The 23,864-nt window shown below is 36.4% G+C and overlaps 1 protein-coding gene across 3 annotated transcripts in view; it reads left to right on the plus strand.

Annotated features, from left to right (window-relative positions):
• Positions 1-290: 290 nt before the first annotated feature.
• NECTIN3 (nectin cell adhesion molecule 3) overlaps positions 291-23,864 on the plus strand; it is a 123,004-nt gene continuing 99,430 nt past the window's right edge. For all 3 annotated transcript variants that reach the window (XM_036088798.2, XM_078065833.1, XM_036088797.2), the window contains exon 1: positions 291-456. In XM_036088798.2, the coding sequence (XP_035944691.1) occupies positions 297-456 (160 nt within the window). In that variant the 5' untranslated portion in view covers positions 291-296. The remainder of the gene's footprint in view (positions 457-23,864) is intronic.

Here is a 23,864-nt window from a genome sequence, read left to right on the forward strand (position 1 = left end):
AGGCGGGCGGGTGCCTGGGGGAGGGGAGTGGCGGCGGCGGCGGCGGCGGGCGGCTCACACCTCAGCCTCGGCAGTGGCGTCGGCGACGGCGGAGTCGAGGCAGCCGTGAGCGCTCCGCTCAGTGTCAGCCGGCGGCGACGGCTCAAGAACTGGGAGTTGGGGACCCGCGCGCCGGACCTTCCGCCGTCGCCGCCGCGTCGCGGCCGCTGCTGCCGCCGCCCAGCGCCTAAGGCGCCGGGGCCGGGGGAGCCGCGGGGGGGGGCGGGCGAGCCAGCGGGCCGGGGGGAGGGTGGGGGATGGCGCGGACCCCGGGGCCGGCCCCGCTGTGTCCCGGAGGCGGCAAAGCACAACTTTCCTCCGCTTCTCCCCCCGGGGCCGGACTCCTGCTGCCGCCCCCGACGCCACCACCGCTACTGCTGCTGCTCTTCCCGCTGCTGCTCTTCTCCCGGCTCTGTGGTAGGTGAACCTCGGCGTCCGGCGCGGGCTGAGGGAGGCGCGACCTAGGGTCCCGGCGCCGTGGCGGGCCGGCGCGGGCCGCTCTCCGAGGCGGCGAGGCAGTTGTGCTCGGCGGTTGGCTGCGCGAGCGGGTGCCGCGGACTTTGGCTGGAAACTTTTCGCCGCGCCCGGGGCGAGGCCGGGGAAGGGCCGGGGCCGGCGGGTGCAGCGCCGGCCGCCCGCTCCGCTCCCCTCCCCTCCCCTCCCCTCCCCTCCCCCGCTCACCGCGCGGTTGCCCGACGCCGATGCTGGGTGCGCTGGGAGCTCCTCAGTGTTTGCTCCGGGGACCGTTACCTCCTCTCTCTTTCGCGGAGGAAGCCGAGAGCGCGGACTTCTGGGCTGGGGCGAAGGTGCCTGGCTGCACGGTTGCTGCCTCCTTTCCCTCCCTCCCCCCCGCCGTGAAACTTGAGCTCTGAGCCCGGATACCTTTTGGGACCAGAGCCCGACGGATGAAACCTTTGGCTCCCAACCCCTCATCGCCTTCCACCCTGGAGAAGGCACCATGTTAGCCCACCCTACAGCATCCCCTGCAGTCAGTTTTCTACGGTCGTCCGGCCCGGTTCTGCCCTCGCAGCCTCTGGGTCGCGTTGCATTGAGCCCGTCGCTGCCTTCCAGTTTGTGGGACGTCTCTCACACTGTCCATGTTTATTTTAGAGAACCCTGTTTGTCTTCGGGACTTCGATTTATGTGTTAAATACCTGATTGCATCTACTGTGCCCTGGCTGTTCTGATCAAAACAAACCCCACGCCTCTTCCCGTCTCTTTCTTCCCTCGTTTTGTGTTACAGCTTTCCTGTCACATTTGGGAGTTAGTGTCTTTGTAAATTCTGTTCCTAGGTATCGGAGACTAGAAGTACACTTGTTAAGGATCGTGTAAAAAAAAAAATCTGATCTCTCTTAAGGATCGTGTAAAAAAAAAATCTGATCTCTCACGCAAGAGAGATGGACGTAAGTGATCATTAGTGGAAGGCGGTGATTTGGGAAAGTAAGGTCACCAGTCTTTGGGGATTAACTCTGTGTATCTTTTGATAATACTGAAATACTGCAGGAAGTTATTCATTTCTAAGACACTTACTTGGTGAGGAAGGTGGAGAAGCAAAAACTTAACGCTTGCTAAAGATTGGTTTACCCAAGACATTTTTATTGGTACATTAAGGCTGCTGTTGGATCTGTGTTTAATGAAATCGTAAATGAAACCAGAAGTTTTATCAGTATTTATTTAAAGGAGAGATGTGTGCAGATTTCTGGGATGGTGTGATTTAGAAGAAAGAGCGTCCTGTTCCGGGAGGTGTGTCAGGGTAGTTGGTTATGAGGGAGGCAGAGTTTTCAAGAGATTGAGTGCCCCTTATAGGCTGAGAATTTCCTCTACCAGTTCACCACCACGTTTCAAGCATTGTAATGAAAGTTTCTGATTTACAGAGTATAGTTTGATAAACTGCTTGTTATCTAATCTACATTGTTTCTGTAGCTCCACTCCCCAGCTGTTTGGTTCCACAACACAGTTCTTAATGCTGTTACCTCTTTAAATTGATTTAAGATTCTAGGTTGAATTTGTGTACTGTTCTTTTCCATTAGGGAGGATTGTGGATTATAGTTGGGTGGGAGAAAAGTTGGAGGGGGTGTTAACAGTTTACTAGCCTGATTTAGATTGTGTTGACCCAGTGAATAGTACTTGTATCTCCAATAAAGGCTTATCTAGCTAGGCGAAGCCTTATAGAAGACTGAAACTAGGTGGTATGTGCAGATAATCAAGGATATAGAATTTGAGTAATAATTTCATAGTGCTTGTACAAGTGAAGTGTTGATTACTTTTGAAGGAATGCATTGGTTTTCATGTGGAAGAAGAAAGGAGCTTTTTTTTTTTAACCTCTTTAGTAATGTCCTATCGGAGGGGCTTGATATTTTTACTTTAGGTCCTAAAAATTAACGTAAAATAGGCAAATGGATTGTGATTTAGAGCAGGTGTAAATTGAAGTTTTTAGTCAATTCTGCTTGTAGTTGTAGGGACAGGCACTAGCTTTGTGTTACTGTGTGCCCTGTTCTTTTAAAAAGCTTCCTTTTCTGGCTTATAGTGTTAATAACACCCTAATTTGTGAGCCCTTATGACAAGTTTTTTTTCCATCAACCTCTCTCCATTTTAGACAGTCTTTGAGTAGGGCACAGTTGTCCTGACTTACGGATGCTTAATAAGTATGGAAGTAGAATTTTCTTCACGTAACCTGTTTGTTGATTTGACATTCATAGTACTACTGACAAGGTTTTATGTGTACTATTGTTTGAGTAGTCAGTTTTAGAGTTGAAAAGATTTTTAGGCTTTAAAGAGATGATTATCTGATTTGTTAATCAGAATCCTTTACTTGTTCAACATTTACGGATATTTTTTCCTTTTTGCTCTTATTTTTGATACGCTGCTTATGTAAATTTAGCACGACCTTAGCTATGCTTAACATCTGCAGTATCATCTATTAGTGCAAGGTAATTTTTATACCATGTTCATTTGCTTAAAAAAAAAAGAAAACCCTTGCAACTGGTAGACTTGATACTCTGAAAGCTGTAAAAAATGACATCATTTATGTTGTTTTGCGGGTGTACACTGTCTTATATGAAGAACTGAACTTTTAAATGTTTACAAACTGTCAAGTTTTTTGCTTTTTGTTTTTTAAGCCTAAGAAATTCCTAGGTATAAAGGTCAAGGGGACTAGATTTGCAATACCATGTGACTTCGTAAATCTCATTTATTTAAAGCTCATTATTCGGGAATTCCATATATTTTTTTTAAACTGAAGTAGAGTTAACACACAATGTTATATTAGTTTCAGCCATATTTTTCTATGATGGCAATAATTAATTCATAGGTGATTAGATTTATCTCACTTTCCTTCCACCATTTTTCTTGAAAGGTAGAGAATACTACCTGGGATATGGTATCAATGAAGGAAGGAGAAGGTAAAGGCTTCTTGACCTTTGTCAATTCCTATTTGAAACTAGGATTCTATGACTTTTCATTTTCATCAAGGTTTTATCTGAAGAAGAATGTTAGAAGGTGATAAAAAAGAAGATCTAATATTATATTGAACCTTGAACAGCACTTATAGTACTTTCTGTATTCTGGCACTTGTTAGGCACGTGGGGACATAAAACATGAGTATGGCAGAGTCCTGGCTTCAAGGAGCTTACCGCATTGTGATGATAGACATGAAAGAAATAGTTGTTCATAGGACAGTGCAGTGTTTATGATAGAGATCTGTATGAGGTACTGTGGGGTTGCCCAGAAGAGGGATACCTAACTCATTAGGTAAAATTACATGAATGTGAACTGAGAAAAAAAAAAGAATTACTTTTTAAAATATCAGTTGAGGGGCACCTGGGTGGTTCAGTTGGTTGAGCATCCGACTCTTGATTTCAGCTCAGGTCATGATCTCAGGGTCCTGGGTTCTAGCAGATTCTGCTTCTCTCCCTCTCCTTCTGCCCCCGCCTCTCAAATAAATAAATCTTTAAAAAAAGTAAAAAATCAATTGAGTCAGATCTTATTGAGATTAGGCATTGTGGTAGGTGGTACAAGTTTGCTTTCTCTCTCTCTGCTCTTTATGGTTTAGATACTAAATAGGCAGTTTGATTCTGAAAAAAGGCTGTCACTTACTAGCCTTTTGAATCCTTGGCAAGCTGTTTAACCTCAGTAAACTTAAGGTTTTTCATCTTTAAAAAAAAAATGTTATCACCTTGCCTATAGAGTTGTTGAGAGGATTAAATCAAAGAATAAAACAGGGTGCATGGAATATAATGAACATTCAAATGTTAGCATTTATTAGATTGCACCTTATAAACTAACCTGCGTAGTGTTTGTCATTCTTAAATTCTACTCTGGATGTCTTGAATAATTGGGTTTTCAAGGTAATTGACTTACTCTATTTGCACTTCACATCTTTATTTTGAGTGTATAATGCAGTCAGTGTTCTTCAAATATTTGTTAAATTTACTTCAGATAAATATTCAGAAGACCAATTTTGAGAATATTAGGATACAGTGAAATTAACTAACTTGTGTAATTGTATGGAACCAAGTTGAATCTTCCCTTGGTGATGTAGAATGCCTTTTAAGATTTGGCAGTTCCATAAGGTTGCTTGGAATGTTAGTGTTCATATTGAAAATGTAGAGTTGGAGAAAAGTGTCACAATTAAGTTTATCAAGTTATCAGATTGGGGCCTATAATACACACTGCCTATATAAATCTTTCTGCATCTTAAACAGATATAATTGGAAAGTGAACCAAATTTAGAAGCAAGCTAAAAGACCCAAATCTTCCATTCTTGCATTTAGCTATAGCATCAGAAATAGGAATTGGAAAACGCTGGGCAATTATATATTTGTGTGTGCATGTATGTATTTACAGTCTTGCCCTGTTTATTTCACCTATGCTTCCATATATTTATATATGTTTAATTTAGTGATTCAGCAACTCTGATGTACATTTTGTATCAGTGTAGTAAGAAGTAAAACTTACGGCTTATTGCCTATTATTTGAAAATTACTGAAAAGAAGCTGGATGGGATACCCTTTTTAAAAAATAGAGTATTTTGACATTTTGTAATTTGGCCCTTTAAAATTAGAGAGTAAATAACATTTTTATAGCATATTCTATACTCTATTAAGGTGCGCATAACAATTCATAATAAAGACAAACTAGTTTGTGAAAGATGTGACATTTAATTAATAATGGCTATTAATATATAAATTTAGGATAAAATCAAATAATCCTTAAGTTAGTAATGGGATGACTACTAGATGATTTTATGTACCAGGCATTCAGATCCAAAAATCTAAATACGATAAATGTCATACTTTTGATTACCTTTTGTGTTTTTATCTAAAATTATTTAAAGTCCTGAATATGTATCATTTCCTGAATATTATAAAACTTAAGATTTCTATTTTTATATAGGTTCTGACATATTTAGTCATTTATCTAAATAAAATTTGTTGTGAATCTTTATCAAGGGTGAGCTTTAAGTTTTATCCTAAATGACTCACTTATTATACCATAGGTCATTAATTTAAAATTTTAGTGAGAGCTGCCCCTTATGAGTTTAGATACAGCCATTTTGCAAGTACTGTAGTTATTTTAGAAAGGATATTGTATTGCAGATTTATTCTGAATTTTACATATTCTCTTTAGTATAGCATCTAGGGAGATTGTTTTTCTTGCAATTCCCCAACAGTCATCTGCTAATTAAGATGAGTAGGAAAAAACTACCTGTTGTATCGTGAGTAGATATTCATAAACTGGAATTTTAGGCATGTGTGAAAATATGCCAGCTTATAACTGGATTAAGTGGCTAAGATTGGCAGTATGCTTTTCAGTACTTTTTTAGGTGTAAGATAGTAAATTATACATGGGGCTCTATAGATAGGAAAGTTTTAAAAAACTTTGATTTTCTTTAATGGTTAAAAAGAATCAAAGTTATTTTAAATAGGTTGGCTTTGCACTGAGTGGAGGCTTTTTAGGCTCTCAGGTTATTCAGGGTTATTCAGAAGAAATAAAGGTGGGGGGGACTATAAATCACTGTTCTCGGCTGGCCAGGGTCAGCAGAAGTAGGGCGTGCAGGTGCATTCATATCTTAGTTACTAGGAAATCTTTTTGAAACAACATTCTGGGCCCCACTGTGGACTTCCTGGATTGACAATTTTTGCAAGAGGGGTGGATATGGAGCCTGGGGATTGGGGCATTTGTATTTTGAGAGACATCTTCAGATGATTCTTTCTTTCCTTGATGAATGCTATTTATTATATTTTAATTTATGATTTGACCAGATGTCAATATATTCCACTTGTTTTGTGCACTCATGTATCAGAAGTGCTTGGCATGTAGTAGGCACTCAGATTTCTTTATTTCAAGATTTTAATAGCAAAATCAAATTTAATCTAATCCAGCACTGTCCAACAGAAATATAATGAGTCATATACATAATTTTAAGTTATTCTGATACCACATTAAAAATAATAAAAGGAACAGGTGAAATTAACCTTAATAATATATTTTATTTAACACAACATAACCAAAATATCACTTCATCTTGCAATTTGATATTAAAAAGTTGAGATGTTTTACATTTTCTTTCGTAGTAAGTCTTTGAAATTTGGTGTGTATTTTATACTTACCAGTCGTCATTTAAACTAGCTATATTTCATGTGCTCAGTAGTCAGTTGTGGCTGGAGGCTACCATATTGGTCAGTGCAGGTCTAAACCATACATGTCTCTGAAGTAGGTTGTGCCCTTCTTTGGCCCTTACTTACAAGGCCTAAAATGACATTGCTCTTCCTGCCTGCCAACTCAGATTCTGAAGTACCTGGTTTAAGGTTAATTTTCTCTGTGAAGACTTCTCTTACCACTTCTTGCCTAAAGTGAGCAAATTCTTTGTAAAGTAGTTAGTCTTTGTAATTGTTATGTAGTATTTAATTATAAGTTGTTTTGTGATATGTGCTCTTTGCCTAAAGATCTTGCCTCAGGCTTCATTGTATGTATCATAACACATATCACAGAATAAACAAATTATTTTTCAAACTATATAGATTTTAACATTTGCTTTTTTTTTCCTGTTTAAGAAACTGACCAAATTTGCTATACTGTAAATGGCATCAAGAGAATACTTGGTTTATGATTTCATCTTTCATGTTGAAATGAAATAATAGAATAATAGCTATACTAAGTAACTATGAAACTTTTCTGAACTTGATTTTATTTCTTATCTGATCCTAGGTATCTTTTATTCCTTAGTCCTTGGATGCCTGCCCTCTTCGGTGTTTAATAATGTGACATGCAGTCATTAGAGGGAAAAACATGCACACTCTATTCACTTTTTTTTTTTTTTTTTCATGTTTTTAGGTTTAGAGCAATGTTTGCCAAAGTGTTTCTGTGGAACTTAAGTCTCAGAAGATATGTTTCTGGGAGAAAGTACCATGGTGAAATAGACTTGGGAATGGGAAAAACTAACCATATAACCCCCTTATTTAAAGTTAGATTGTTAATAGTCTAAGAAATTCTTCCGTAAGAGATCCTGTTTTACAAATTAATTAAATTTTTTTGTGTAATATCTGTTATGTTGAAGAAACTATATTTTACAAAACACACTAGAAAATCTATCCTTAGAGAGATTTGTGTATTTGATATTATTCCTATTTTGACATTCCTATTCCTACCTTCCAAGATAGGGGGAATGTATGTATGTGTGTGTGTGTGTGTGTGTGTATATATATATATGTGTATATATGTGTATATGTATAATGTATATGTGTGTATATTTATTTATTTATATAAATTTATTATATATTATATATAAAACTAGAAGAGGTTGTTAGGTTTTAAAGATGTTGCTTGATGAGGTAGTTCTTTATTGGTTTTTCTTTTTTCTAAAAATTCCTTTTGCTTTCTTTAGTTCTGTCTCTCTATTCACCATTGTCTTATCCATTTTAAATCTGAGATGTTTGCAAAATTGACTTTCTAGGAGGAATGCAATTTTTTTTTCCTTTGGTATTGCAAAATCAGTTGTGTATTATTTATCCCAGGACATACGTAGTTTAAGCAGCTTCTGTGTGACATACCTCACTTTATATATAACATATCTCACTCTGGGTTTGAATTTTTGAAATAAGTTGGGTAAATTTAAGATAGCCAATTGTTTTGTAATGGAAATATGTCAGTGCTGTTATTGGGAAGGACATGAAAAAACCAGGAGGTAATTACAAAAATAGGTGCATACAGTGAGGACTCCAACTCAGTGTTGAGAACATTGTATAAAATTAAGAGTGTACTCGACTTTTCTAATGGCTTCAATTTAGAGGAAAAACAAAAATATTAATGAAATGTTAGTATTGCTAAACTCTGGCAAGACCATTTTCATATAGTAATTATTTCTGTGTGTTATCCATGATAAACATTATTGTCATTATTAAAATATTTTAGGCCATTGTTTTTGAAATTTATTAATATGATTTCTAGTTTAGTCATAGCTATTGCGGGCTAGATTAAGATTCATTTCACAAGTGTCCTGTCATTATGAACTCCAAATTCCCTTCTAATTTGATTTAGATTAGAGATAATCATTCATGGCTATAAGTTCAATTTAATATTGACTGAGTCACACCATTGAACTGTCTAGTTTTTAAATCTGCTTAGAGATACCCTGGTTCATTTATTTTAAATGCAAAATTTTAAAAAAGCTTCTCTGTTTAGTTTTTACTGAAGAGATTCAAGTGGGAGAAGGTACTTAGCTACAGTTCTATCCTTCTCATTAAGGGCACAGGGCTAGAACATCATAGCATTTTTCACTAAACCATGAGTCTGCATATGTTAATGGCTCTAGCAGCTGCTCTAAATCTCTGATTTCTGCTTGTTAAACTTAAAAGAGATTTAAAAAAATTACCACAAAGAAAAGCCTTGAGTAACATGTGCAAGTAATGCAGTTGTATCAACTTTTATAGTAGTTTCACCATCCTTGTAAGCATTGTAAATATCTGATTATAAATATAATTATAAGCATATGATTGTTTTATGATAGTTTTGGCTAATTCATATTAAAACCAGAATGAACTTTAATATTAAAGTATAATGGTAGGAACTCCTATTCTCTTTCAAGTTGTTACCTTCTGTTTGTTGTACACGGGTGCAGTGTCAGAGATTTATTGTTTTTTTCTTTGAAAACTGGTATAGCTCCTGTGGTTGCCTGACTGATTTTGAATAACAAAAAGAAGGCGTATCAAGGCTAGAATTAATAACACTAATGGTGACATCTATCCTTAGCAAGAAATAAGACTGTTTAGACTATTGACATTCTTTTCTGTATTTAAGATAGATTATTTTTACACTTTTTAATGAAAAAGTATTTCAACTTTTAGATTCATAAGAATTAGCAATTATGGTGGCTATTTTGAAGCCATGCATTATTGTTCATCAAACTTATTTTTCCATATTGTATATAAAAGGATCTGGACATTGACACAGTTTTGTTATATTTATAACTGCTAGTGAAAATGTTTAAATACATAAGTAGTTGGTGAAATTTGTATAGAGGATGCAGAAATGTCTCTTGCCTTCTAAAAACTTTAATCCTAACAATATCTGTTAAAATATAAAAACAAATCTGAAATTGCCTAAGAAATATACGTAGCTTTCTTTGGGGATACTACTGTTGCTTTGCTGCCCTCTACAGTCATCTAAAATAGTCACTCTAGATTTTTCTTCCAGCAGATGATTAAAATACTTACTTGACATGTGAACTTTAAATTTCAGGAGTGGGTTGAGTAATATTTACTGTTAAAATATAATGTTTAGTCACAACAGTTGATCCATACCTGTAATGCAAAAAAAAGGACTTAGAAATTAGAGCAGGGGATAGAGAGGGGACTATTGAGCATCAATCAGGAAATAGGTAATATAGCACCAACCGACTGCTAGGTAGTTTAGAGGATACCTCAGTGAAATAAGATCTAGTGGTTGGTGCCAAGTTTATAAACCCATTAGTAAGACTAACTGCATGCTAAAATATAAACAAAGATATTTGTAAAAAACATTGCAAGTAGTATGATACAACCTTAAAAAAACATTAGTAGGGCCTGGAAGAGTCAAGGAAAGCTAATTAGAGGAGATGAAACTTTTGAGCTCTGTCTTCAAGAATGGATTAAGTTCGGACAAGTAAAACAGGGTTATTTCAAACAGGGAAAAGAATATTAAAACACAAAGCATCTGTTACACAGAAAGGACTATGTATGCAAGGGGCTTTGGACTCTTTCTTAATAAATGTAAAACTTAATTGTTAGGAGATTTGGAATTAGAAGTGTGTGTGTGTGTGTGTGTGTGTGTGTGTGTTAAATGCAGTTACTTAGCCTCTCTGCCTGTTTCACTCCCTATAAAGGTGGCTAAATCATTTACAGAGTTGCTGTGAAAATTAAATGAAATCCTTATTAAACTGCAATAAAGTGCTTTGTAAATACAACTAACAATAATGCAAGGGAAAATGAATTGTCTTATATTAGAAATATAAGAGTATTGTGGGATTATAGAAGAAGGAGCAGTTTTATTGGCAATGGAGGAAGACTTAATAGAAGATCTAATTCTGTAGCTGAACCTTGCAGGAAGAATTTAGATTTCCGTTTGCGAGGAAAAGTCAAAGAAAAGGGGCATTCCAGGCTGAAAAAAAAACACTGGACTGAGAACTCTGTGGAAGGAATGTTTCCATGTGGTTCAAGCATGAGCTTTTTGTAGGGAAGTCATGGATTTTTAAATATTTTGCTGATGCTGAGGAGAGTAGACTTTGTATGGTAGGCAGTGAGGAGCTTTTGAAGCCAGGTAACTAACTACTGAATCTTTCTGTGATTTGAGGATATTGTATAGCTCTGACAGCAATGTATAAGATATATTGGAGATATGAGAGACAAAAGGGAAAACCGTTGCAATTGTCCACGGAAAACAAGGTTGTGGAGACAAATGACAATTTGGCAAAAGGCTTGAATGGAGAGATGGATCTGAGCAGAATACCTGGTGTTTGGATATCATAGTGGGTGAAGAAGGAAGAGTTGGATATGTACTTAATGCTTGTCTTTTGAATGGCTAGAAAAGGATAGTAAAAGGATTGATTTAGTCCCGTAACTTATTCAGAGGCATTTAAATTGTGGTGCCTCAAGGATATATTTTAGAGCTGTAGTTGGAAATTTATTATGAGATGGTGGGGGTAGTATGTGGAATTGGGAATTATCGGGATTGAGGTATTTGGAATAGATGAATTGTTTGAGGCAGAGGGGGAGGGGGGGAGGAAAAAGGGAGGGAGAAGAGAAGGAAGAAGAGAGGAAAGGGAAGTGGGTAGGGGACTGGGAACGTTTTTCAAGATTGCGGTATTTTAATTGCATAAGAAGGGGGAGGGAGGTTAATCTAGAAAAAAAATTACTTGATAAATAGACCAAAATATTTAGTAGTTAAGAGGAGTCCACGGATGACTCAGTAATTTAGTAAAAGTGGTTAGAAGTCAAATTCCAAAAAATCAACAAATGAGGGGATAGTTAAGAAGTAGTAGGGTAGGGCCTACTCTTGGGAAAGATGGAAAAGAGAAAGAGTAATTTGAAGGGGAAGAATAATGTATCAGTTGTTATGGGCTGAATGTTTGTCATCCCAAAATTGATATGTTGAAGCCCTAACTCCCAATGTGATGCTATTAGAAAGGGTTCTTTGGGAGGTAATTAGATTTAGATGAGGTTCTTGAGGTTAGACCCCCATAATGAGATTAGTGGCCTTATAAGCAGAGGAAGAGACATCAGAGTTTCCTGTCTACATTATGTTGTGGATACAGTAAGAAGTCAGCCATCTGTAAGCCAGGAAGAGAGTTCTCACCAGAACTAATCATGCTAGCACCCTGATCTTGGATTTCCTATCCTCTGAACTATGAGAAATGTTTGCTGTTTAAGTTACCTAGTCTATGGGATTTTGTTATAGCAGCCTGAGTTGACTAAGACATCAGTCAAGGTTCTGAATTACAAATATTAGAAATTTAACTTTCATTAAAAGAAGTCTTTTGAGGGATATCAGGTGGTTCAGGTATGGAAATTAAGACCCAAAGGAGGCTAGGCATCTAGAACCATATCCAGGACTACAGCCAAGATAATGTCAAGGGGCAGTCTGTCAAGGTCATTGCTTTTTGCTTCTTGAGACACTGGATGTTATAGCTTTGCCTCTTAGACTGGCATTGCTGTTCTTAGAAACCGGAAATTGTTATCATAGCACAGGGGAATATACTTTCTAATGGTGTCACTACAAAAAGTTGAAGAAAAGCTTTTTTTAAAAAAATGATGTATAGTTGACATATACAGTATTCTTTTTTTAATTTTATTTTATTATGTTATATTAATCACCATACATTATATCATTAGTTTTTGATGTAGTGTTCCATGATTCATTGTTTGCACCCAGTGCTCCATTTAATACGTGCCTTCTTTCATACCCATCACCAGGCTAACCCATCCCCCCACCCCCTCCCCTCTAGAACCCTCAGTTTGTTTCTCAGAGTCCATAGTCTCTCATGGTTCGTCTCCCCCTCTGATTTCATTTTTCCCTTCCTACTATCTTTTTTTTTTTTTTAACATACAATGTGTTATTTGTTTCAGAGGTACAGGTCTGTGATTCAACAGTCTTACACAATTCACAGCATATACAGTATTCTATTAGTTTCAGATGTACAACATAGTGACTCGACAATTCTATACATTATTAGGCTATGTTTACCACAGTAGGTATAGTTACCATTTGTCACCCTGCAATGTTATTATAATATTATTGACTTTTTTGTTCCCTATGCTGTAGTTATCATCCCCATGACTTATTTTATAACTGGAAGTTTATACCTCTTATCTCCTTTACCTGTTTCACCCATCCCTCCCACCCCCTACTGTCTGGCAACCACCAGTTTGTTCTCTGTATTTGTGATTCTATTTTTTGTTTCTTCCATTTTTTTTTAGATTTTATATATAAGTGGAATCATATGGTACTTGTCTTCTTTGTCTGACATATTTTACTTAGAATAGTACTCTCTAGGTCCATCCATGTTGTCACAAATGGCGAGATCTCATTCTTTTTTATGGCTGAATAATATTCCGGTGTGTGTGTGTGTGTGTGTGTGTATACATATGTACCACACCTTCTTTATCCATTCATCTACTGATGGACACTCAGTTTGCTTCCTTAACAACTGCAGTAAATTTAGTGTTTTTGTTTTCTTTGGGTAAATACCCAGTAGTGAAATTACTGAATCATGGTATTTCTATTTTTAACTTTTTAAGGAACCTCTGTACTGTTTTCCACAAGAGGTTTCACCAGTTTACATTCCCACCAGCAGTGCTATATAGTTCCCTTTTCTCCACGTCCTTGCCAACACTTGTTATATCTCCACTTTGTGATACTAGCCATTCTGACAGGTGTAAGGAGATATAGCTCATTGTGGTTTTGATTTGCATTTTCCTGATGATTAATGATGTTGAGTATCTTTTCATGTGTCTGTTGGCCCTCTATATCTTCTTTGGAAAAAAGTGTGTTCAGGTTGTCTGCCCATTTTTAATTGGATTATTTGTTTTGGTCCTGAGTTGTATAAGTTCTTTACATATTTTGAATATTAACCTCTTACAAGATACATGATTTGTAAATATCTGCTCCCACGCAGTAAGTAGCCTTTCTGTTTTGTTGATGGTTTTCTTAGCTGTGCAAAAGTTTTTTATTTGGGTTTTGTCCTAATAAGGTTTATTTTTGCTTTTTTGTTTCCTTTGTCTGAGGAGACATATCTAGAAAAATGTTGCTAAGGCCAGTGTCCGATAGATTACTGCCTCTGTCTTATTTAAGGAGTTGTATGGTTTCAGGTCTAACATTTAGGTCGTTAAATCCATTTTATTTTTGTGTATGCTGTAAGAAAATGGTCCAGTTTCATTTTTTTTTTTTTTTTTGCATGTAGGTGTTCTGTTTTTTCAACATCCTTTATTGAAGAGACTTTTTTCCCCCCTATTATATACTCTTGTCTCCTTTATCATAGATTAATGACCATGTAAGTGTGGGGCTATTTTGGGGCTCTCTATCCTGTTCTGTTAATCTATATGTCTGTTTTTGTGCCAGTACTATACTTTTTTAATTAATACAGCTTTTGTAGTCTATCTTGAAATCTGAGATTTCAATACCTCAAGCTTTGTTCTTTTTAAGATTGCTTTGGCTATTCAACGTCTTTTATGGTTCTGTACAAGTTTTAGGATTTTTTATTCTAGTTCTATGAAAAATACTATTTTTTTTAATAGAGATTTCATTGAATCTGTAGATTGCTTTGGGTGGTATGGACATTTTAACAATACTAATTTTTCTAATTTATGAGCATGGTATAGCTTTTCATGTATTTTTGTGTTATCTTCACTTTCATCACTGTATTCTAGTTTTCAGAGTACAGGTCTTTCATCTCTTTGATTAAATTTATTCCTAGGTATTTTATTCTTTTTGAAGCAATTATAAATGGGATTGTTTCCTTAATTTCTCTTAAAATCTTTTTTAGTTTTTATGATGATATTTGTCTGTCTTTGATGAGGCGGGGGGTGGGGCACAGTGGGAGAAGCACATTGATAATGGTAAGGTCCAGGAACAGAAAGTAAGTAGAAAGATAAGATCACAGATGAGAGAGGGTAGCCTTAGAAATGATGAGCAGCTCAGTTCTTTCTACTAGATAGGGGATAATAAAATGATGGGTGAAGATATAGAGACATGTCAAGGTCTAAGAAAGGGAGGTTGTGGCAAGGCTTGGATCTTTATGATATAAGTGATATATTTTGAGAATAAATGAGTGTAGGGTAATATGGGACTTCATAGTAGAATTTTTGGGGCAAAAATGGAATAAGATATTAACTAAGAATGAATAAAATAATGGGTATTTGAAAGCATGAGTTGGCATAACATGACCTTGTAAAATACAATGGTGTGGAGGTAGTGATAAGTTTATGTTGGTGGTTAGTATTTAATTGAGCAGTGTCTACCAGAATTATTCTAGGTACTGAGAAAAACTAGCTGGTAAAGAATAAAATGTGGGGGTGCCTGGGTGGCTCAGCTGGTTAAGCGTCTGCCTTCGGCTCAGGTCATGATCTCACGGTCCTGGGATCGAGCCCCACATTAGGCTCCCTGCTCAGTGGGGAGTCTGCTTCTCCCTCTCCCTCTGTCACTCCCCCTGCTTGTGCTCTCTTGCTCTCAAATAAAATCTTAAAAAAAATGTGTTTTTGAGGACCAATTGTGTTTATGTATTGAAAAAAGTAGAATAGAGCCAGACTGCCAAGCACCTTTTGAATATGATATAATAGAGTGTTACTGAAAGTTTGGGAACAGAAAAAATGACACAGGAAAGTAGTAGTTAAGCAATACTTATCATAAGTGGGATAGTCTAGTTGTGGAGTTATTAAGGCCTGAATTAGGATGGCAGTGGTAGAAATGAAAGGGAAAAGTTTAAAAACAATAGATAATTAAAAGGCAAAATATCTCTTGATGATCCCAGTATATGAGGAGTGCATTTGGAGTTTGTGTATTAGATAGATGGGAGAATAGTGTAAATATTGCTGAAAGGGAGGTTGAGGTAAGAATTAAGATATTACATGGAAGGGTGTATTAGTTTCCTAGGGCTGCCACAACAAAATATCACAAACTGGGTGGCTTACAACAACAGAAATTTATTCTCTCTCAGTTCTGGAGCCTAGAAAGTCTGAAATGAAAATGTCAGGAGGACCACATTCCCTCTGAGACTCTGGGTAGAAGAACTCTTTGTTGTCTCATCCTAGCTTCTGATGGTGGCCATCAATCTGTAGCTTTCCTTGGATTGCATTACTACAATCTCTTCGTCTAGTGTCATATGGCATTTCTGTCATGGCGTTTTCCTTTTTGTATAAAGATAGCAGTCACATTGGATTAAGCCTACCCTCCTCCAGTATGACCTTATCTTAACTTACATTTTGATTACATATGCAAAGACCGTTATTTCCAAAGTCTTTGGAATCTTGGTTCCTAAAGTCACATTCACAGGTACTTGGAATTGAGGGTTTCATTGTATCTTAAGGGGAACACAACTCAACTCATAACAAAGGGGTAATGATTTTGGTTTTGATTGTGTTAACTGAGATTTTGAGGCTTGATTTGAATCAAAGTACCAAGTGAACACAGCATTAGAAGACGTGAGGTATGAGTTAGTTTGAACAAGGCTGGAGACATAGATTCATGAATTATTAAAACTTTTTATTGACGTACATACAGAGAAAAGTATTCATGCTAAGTGTGCAGTTGGATGAACTGTTGCAAAGTGAGCATGTCCATGAAACCATCACCCTGGTCAAGAAATAAATCTTTACTGGCACTCCAGAAGCCCCCTCACACACTTACACTCTTTCCAATCACAAATCTCTCTGTCTTCCTTAGTAATAACCACAATTCTGACTTCTAACGCCATAAATTAGTTTTATCTGTTTTTGAGCTTTATATATAATACTTTTTTGTTGACGTTGTGAAATTCATTCATCTTGTTAGATGTAGCATTTTTTAACACCACTGTGCAGTATTCTGTCCATCACTGATCCATAATTTATCAGTTTTAATGTTGGGCAGACGTTTGGGTTGTGTTCACTTTGAGGCTTTTATGAACAGTACTGCTATGAACATCATCGTACTTCTCTTTTAGTGGTGGAATTTCTGGCTCATTTTGTGCATGTTTTTGTTGAATAAGTTCTCAAAGAATACCAATTTATACCTCCTATCAGTAGCTTATAAATTTCAGTTGCTTCACATCTTCACCAGCCCTTTGTAATGTCAGTATTTTTTTTGTAACCATTCTGAGCAGTATGCAATGGTATAACATTGTGATTGTAATTTGTATTTCCCTGATGGCTGGGATCTAAGGATTATGGGCCATTGAATATCCTTTTGTGAAGTGTCTGTTAATTCTTTTCCCATTTTATTCAGTTGTATTGTCTTTGTCTTCTTATGGATTTGTTGGAATTGTTTATGTATGCTAGGTTTGAACCCTTATATGTATTGCAAATTTCTCCTATTCTGGCCTTTTCACTCTATTAATGGTGTCTGTAGATGAACAGAAGTTCCTTAATAATTATCCAGGTAGTCAAAACCAATCTTTGTCTTTATAATTAATTCTTTGTCTTATTTACAAAATCTTTCTCTAGTGCATCATCATGAAAACATTTTTCCCCAGGGATCTTTATCATTTTGCCTTTACTATGATTCATCCAGAGTTTGTTTTTGTGATTATGAAGTAGGGCCCATATTTTTTCTTAATTTACTATCCAGTTGACCATCACCATTTATGGAAGAGAGCTTCTGCTCTGCCGTGCTGCCTTTATAATAAATCAAGTAACTGCCCATGCCTGGGTTTATTTTTGGTCTCTCTTTGTTCTGTTGGTCCACTTTGCTATCTTGGCATAAATGTCACAATATCTCATTATAAATTTATGATATATCCTGGTATTGGGTAGAGGAAGTCCACCTACTTGTTCAAGTTTAATGTGGCTAGTCTTTGTCTTTTTCCTTTCTATATACATTTTAGTAGCAGTTTATCAATTGCCACAAAAAACCTGCAGGGATTTTTTTATTGTGAGTGCATTAAATCTATAGAATTAATGTGGGGCTAAATTGACATCTTTATAAAATACTGAATCTTTCAATCTGTGAATCTTGCCATTGACTGAGGTTTTCTTTACTTTTTTTCCCCATAAAACTTCCTAGTTTTTTCTGTTTGTAGCGATCTTGCATAACTATAAATTTTTTATTAAATTAAGTTATTCCTTCTTTTTTTCAGATTTTATTTATTTAGAGAGAGCGAGCGAGTGAATGAACATGAGTGGGGGTGGAGCAGGGATGGGGGGGAGAGAGAGAATCTTAAGCAGACTCTGCCCTGAGTGCAGAGCCCTTGAGGGACCTGAGATCATGACCTAAACTGAAATCCAGTCAGTCGCTTTACCAACTGAGCCACCCAGGTGCCCCTAATCCAAGTTATCCTAATTAAAGATTTCAAATTATTTGTGTTTTGATGTTATTATTATAAATCATATTTTAAAATATTACTCATTATTTGCAGGCATATAAAAATCTGATGATTTAGATATCATGACCTTATATCCAGAGACCTGTTAACTTCATTTCTTTCTTTTTTTTTTTTTTTTTTTGATTTTATTTATTTATTTGAGAGAGAGAAAGCATGAGAGGGGGGAGGGTCAGAGGGAGAAGCAGACTCCCTGCCGAGCAGGGAGCCCGATGCGGGACTCGATCCTGGGACTCCAGGATCATGACCTGAGCTGAAGGCAGCCGCTTAATGAACTGAGCCACCCAGGCACCCAACTTCATTTATTTCTAATACTTTGTTGAATCTTTTGGATTCTCCATCTACACAGTCATGCCATCTGTGAAAAAAGAAAGCCTTATTTCTCTCCAATCCCTATACTTTTGTTTTTCTTTTCCTTTGTTTATTGCTCTGGCTAGGACCTCCACTGTGATGTTGAATTAAAGTGGTGATCACAGGCATCGTTGTCTCATTCCTAATCTCAGAGTTAAAAAAAAAAAAGTGTTTAACATTTCATAATTAAGTATGATGTTCTCTGTAGTTTTTTTTTAATAGAATCCTTATCAGATTAGGAAATTTTCTATTCCTAATTTGCTAAGAAATTTTATCATGAATGGTGTTTAATTTTATCAAGTACTATATCTTAATTTTGAGGTGATTGGATGATTTTCCCCCCTTTTTTAATAATGTGTTGAATTCCATTTTTTAAAAATGTTAAACCATCTTTGTGTTTCTGGAATAATCACAGTTTGGTTTTGATGAATATATCTCTTATTATATCACTGGATTCAGTTTACTGTTATTTTCTTGATTTTCTTTTCTTCATCTATATTTATCCATTGTCTTGGAATATTCCTTTCTTATGATCTTGCCAAGTTTTGGTATCAAGGTTATGCTGGGCTCAAAAAAACTGAGTAGTATTGCATCTTTTTCTATCCTGTGTATGAATTTAAGATTGGTGCTATTTTTCTCTTTAACTGTTTGATGGAATTAATAGGTAAAGCCATCTGAGCCTGGAGTATTTTTTTATGAGAAGGGTTTTTAGTTATAGGTTCAATTTCTTAATAATTATGGTACTACTTAGATTTTCTTTATTCTCTGTCACTTAGGACCCATTCTGTTTTTGTAGGTATTTGTCAATTTCATGCTTTTAAATCTAATGACATGAAGCTTTTTTTATAATGTCCTTTTATTACCTTTTTTTTTTTTTAATACCTGAAGGATCTGCAGTGATGCCCCCCTTTTCATTCCTCATATTTGTAATTTGTGTCAGCTTGGTTTTTGGATCAGTCTTGCAGGGAGTTTTATCGATTTTATTAGACCTACCAAGGAACTCACCTTTGATTCATGATTGATCCTCTCTGTTATGTTGTTGTTGTTGTTGTTGTTTTCTGTTTCACTATTTTCTGTTCCATATTTTCTTCTACTTTTTTTGGAGAGTTTATTTCCTGTTCCTTTTCTATTTCTTGAGATGAATGGTTATTGATTTGCAGCCTTTCTCTTTTTCTTATATATACATTTGAGCCTATTTTTTTCCCTTTAGTCATGACTTTGTCTGCATTGTGTGCAGATAAATGTAAAAAAATTTCCATGTGATCTTTTTTGGACTCTTGGATTATTTTGAAAATTATTATTGGGGTGCCTGGGTAGCTCATTGGTTGAGCGTCCAACTCTTGGTTGCAGCTCAGGCCATGATCTCAAGCTTGTGAGATTGAGCCCCGTGCCAGGCCCCATGTCAGGCTCCACACTCAGCTTGGAGTCTGCTTGAGAAATTCTCTCCATCTCCCTGCCCCTCTGCCCCTCCCCCTGCTTGTGTGGGCACTTGTGCTCTCTCTCTCTTTCTGAAATAAATAAAACCTTAAAAAAAAAAAGAAAATTATTAACTAAACATATGAAGATATTTTAGTGACCTTAGTTTTTGATTTTTAGCTTAATTACATTGTGTCAAAGAACTTGTGTCTGATTTCAGTCTTTGGGTGCAACATTAGGTCAATGTTGACAATTCCATGTATACTTGAAAAGAATGTACATTGCCCTTCTTCAGTTAATTGTTTTCTCTGTGTGTTATATATCAATTAGGTCAAGTTGGTTGCATTGTTCAGTCTTTATCTCTTTTGATTTTTTCTCTACTTTTTCAGTTAATTACTGAGGTGTCTTAAAATGATATTCCATGATGTGGATTTGTCTTTTTTTTATTTTGATTCTGTGAAGTTTTGCTATGTATACTTTGAGGCTGAATTATCAAGTACAATTAAATTTGGAATTGTTTTATCTTTTGGCTCCTGGCCCTTTTATCATTAAATAGCCCACCATCTCTCGCAATACTTCTTTCCTTAAAGTCTACTTTGTCTGATTTTAGTATAGCTACGTTAGGTATATTTTGGTTAGTGTTTGCATTTTATCTTTTCCCCAACCTTTACTTTCAACCTTTCTGTGCTCTTAAATTTAAGGCATGTCCCTTGTAAACAGCATGTAATTTTTAAATCGAAGCTGCTAAGCTTTGTCTTTTATTTGGCATATTTAGTTATTTATAATTAATTATCACTTACATATTTGGGCTTAAATGTTATGTTACATTTTAATTTCTACTTGTGTATATGTTCTTTGCTTTATTCATTTATTCATTGCTTTTCTTTCTATTACTTTTCTTTCTGTTTTCCCCCTTATTAAATTGTTAGTGTTGTAGTTTTTTGCTGTTCATTCAGTGGCTACTTTAGAGATTATAAAAGACATTCTTGACTTTATTAAAGTTCGATATAAATTAGTATGTATATTATTCCTTTTTAGACAATACAGGAGACTGTCAAACCCTTCAGCCCTAGCCTTATTCTGCTATTAGTGCTAGCATCTGTGTCTGTGTATGTGTATCCTGTAAGACATTAATGTTTTATACAGTAAATATTTAGTTTTTGCAGTGTGTTTACCTTTTCTATAGTTCTTTCTCTCTGCATCTTGTTTCTGCCTGGAATCCTTTTCTTCTGCCTAAAGAACATCCTTTGTATTTTCTTTAGTGAGAATCTGCTGATTAAGTTCTTTCTTTTTCTTTTTTGCCTGAAATTTCTCTACTTTCTTTTAAAATGTAAAACAGCTTTATTGATATAGTTTGCATACCATATACTTCACTAATTTAAAGTGCATAATTCATGGTTTTTAGTATATTTAGAGCTGTTCAACCATAATCAGTCAATTTTAGAATATTTTCATCACTGTCTGCTCCCCCCAAAGCAGTCATTCTCCCATTTCCCCTCTCCTCTCCCAGTACTAGGCAATCATTAATATACTTTGTTTTTATAGATTTACCTATTCTGTACATTTCATGTAGATGTTATATAATATGTAGTCTTATATGTCTGATTTATTTCATTTAGCATAATGATTTGAAGGTTCATCCATGTACATATATCGGTACTTCATTCTTTTTTATTGCCACATAATCCGTTGTATGGATATATCACATTTATTCATCCGTTGATGGACATTTGCATTATTTATGCTTTTTGGCTCTTATGAATAGTGTTGCTATATACATTCATGTATTAGTTTTTGTGTGGACGTATATTTTTATTTCACTTGGGTATTTACCTAGGAGTGGAACTGTGGTAACCGTAACCTTTGAGGAATTACCAGTTTGTTTTCCAGAGTGGCTGTACTGTTACACATTCCTACTAGCATTGTAGGGGGCTTTTCCAGGTCCTTAACAAACAGTTATTATTTGGCTTTTTTTTTTTTTTAGGATTTTATTTATTCACTTGAGAGAGAGCAAGTACAAGCAGGGGGAGGGGGAGAGGGAAAGGGACAAGCAGACTCCCTGCTGAGCACAGAGCCAAGAGGCAGGCTTGATCCCAGGACCCTGAGATTATGACCTGAGCCCAAGTCATTTGCTTAACTGACTGAGCCACCCATGCATCCCTATCTGACTTTTTGATTGTAGCCATCATAGTGGGTGTGAGGTGGTATGTCATTGTTGTTTTAATTTGCATTTTCCTGATGGCTAATGATGTTCACCTTTAAAATGTGCTTATTGGCCATTTGTGTATCTTCTTTCAAGACATGTCTATTTAGGTCCTTTGCTCATTTTTCAATTGGATTATTTGTAATTTTACTATTGAGTTATAAGAGTTCTTTTTATATTCTAGATACAAATACTTTTGTTTTTGTTTTTTTTTTTTTAATTTATTTATTTGAGAGAGAGAGAATGAGAGAGAGCAAGCACATGAGAGGGGGGAGGGTCAGAGGGAGAAGCAGACTCCCTGCCGAGCAGGGAGCCCGATGCGGGACTCGATCCAGGGACTCCAGGATCATGACCTGAGCCGAAGGCAGTCGCTTAACCAACTGAGCCACCCAGGCGCCCGTAGATACAAATACTTTTGATCTATGACCTGCAATTTTTTTCTTCCAACCTGTAGGCTGTATTTTTACACTCTTGATGTTGTTCACTTAAACACAGAAGTTTTTGTTTTTAATTAAGTCCAGTTTATCTCCTTTTTTATCCTTTTGTTGCTTGTGCTTTTAGTGTCCTGTCTAACTAAAAAGGTTTTGCCTAACATAAGTTCATGAAAATTTGCTACTATATTATAGGAGTTTTATAATTTCACTCTTACATTTATGTCTATGATCTGTTTTGGATTAATTTTTATGTATGCTGTGACGTTTTTTATGTGGATATTCAGTTGTCCCAGGACTGTTTGTTGAAAGATTATTCTTTGCCCATTGAATTATACAGGCACCTTTGTTGAAAATCAATTGACCTTAACTGTAATAAACTTGTTACTGGACTCTCCATACTGTTCCATTGATTTCTGTGTCTATCTTACACTAGTTTCACACAGTTTTGATTACTGTATACAGTTTTGCCACATGTTTTTCATGACTATATAGTTTTGCATAGTCTTGAAATTTAGAAGGTGTTAGTCTTCCAACTTTGTTCTTTTTTTTTGGTTTGGCTATTCCTACTCACTTTAATTTCCATATGCATTTAAGGTAACCTTATCAGTTTAAGCAGTGATGCCAGAAACTACACAATAGGTTAATCAGGGAGAGTTTGACTTAAAGAATTATTAACTTTGAAAAAAAAAAAAAACCATACAATATAAGGAGACTGTGTGGTATGGGAAGGCTGTGAGGGAGTGTACCCAAGGAAGGACAAACTTGGAAGGGGCTCAGACTTTGTTGAGAAAGTATAGTTCAGGCCACCTGATAGTAGAGAAGGCTGGAGCTTGTCTGGAATTATTAGGCAAGGAATAAGCTATTTTCTGGGAGTAAAAGTGGTGGAGTGTATAGTGGGATTTCTGGTGCTAGTGGGGCAGTAGACTTCTGAGAACATTTGGCTGCATGGAGTCTGGTTTCTGTGTTATGAAGACTGAGGAATGGTTATTGCCTGGCTGAGGCTGCAATTTGTAGGTGGACTGAGTCTGGACACATGGCTGGGGCTAGCTTTTCCCAATATCCTCACACCCATGCTGCTCACTCCTAGTCTGCATTGGACATAGTAGGAGAGCCTCTCCCTGTGGAGTTCCTATAGCGCCATGTTCTGAGAAAGCTTAACACCATATTTACGTGAAAGGAGAAGTACTTAAAGGAATTCCATTTATCAGAGAGCATATATGGATGGTGCATTTGGAGTTGACAGACAATAAATTGGATAACACATTCGTCTCCATAGTGTAAAGGCACTTTAAAGGTATATGAGATTAGAAGCTAAATATTATGTGTTTTGTTGTCCTCTTAAGCCAATTGAAATGGAACATGTCTATATGAACTATCC

Source organism: Halichoerus grypus, chromosome 1 (assembly GCF_964656455.1).
Source record: "Halichoerus grypus chromosome 1, mHalGry1.hap1.1, whole genome shotgun sequence".
Lineage (NCBI taxonomy): Eukaryota > Metazoa > Chordata > Mammalia > Carnivora > Phocidae > Halichoerus > Halichoerus grypus.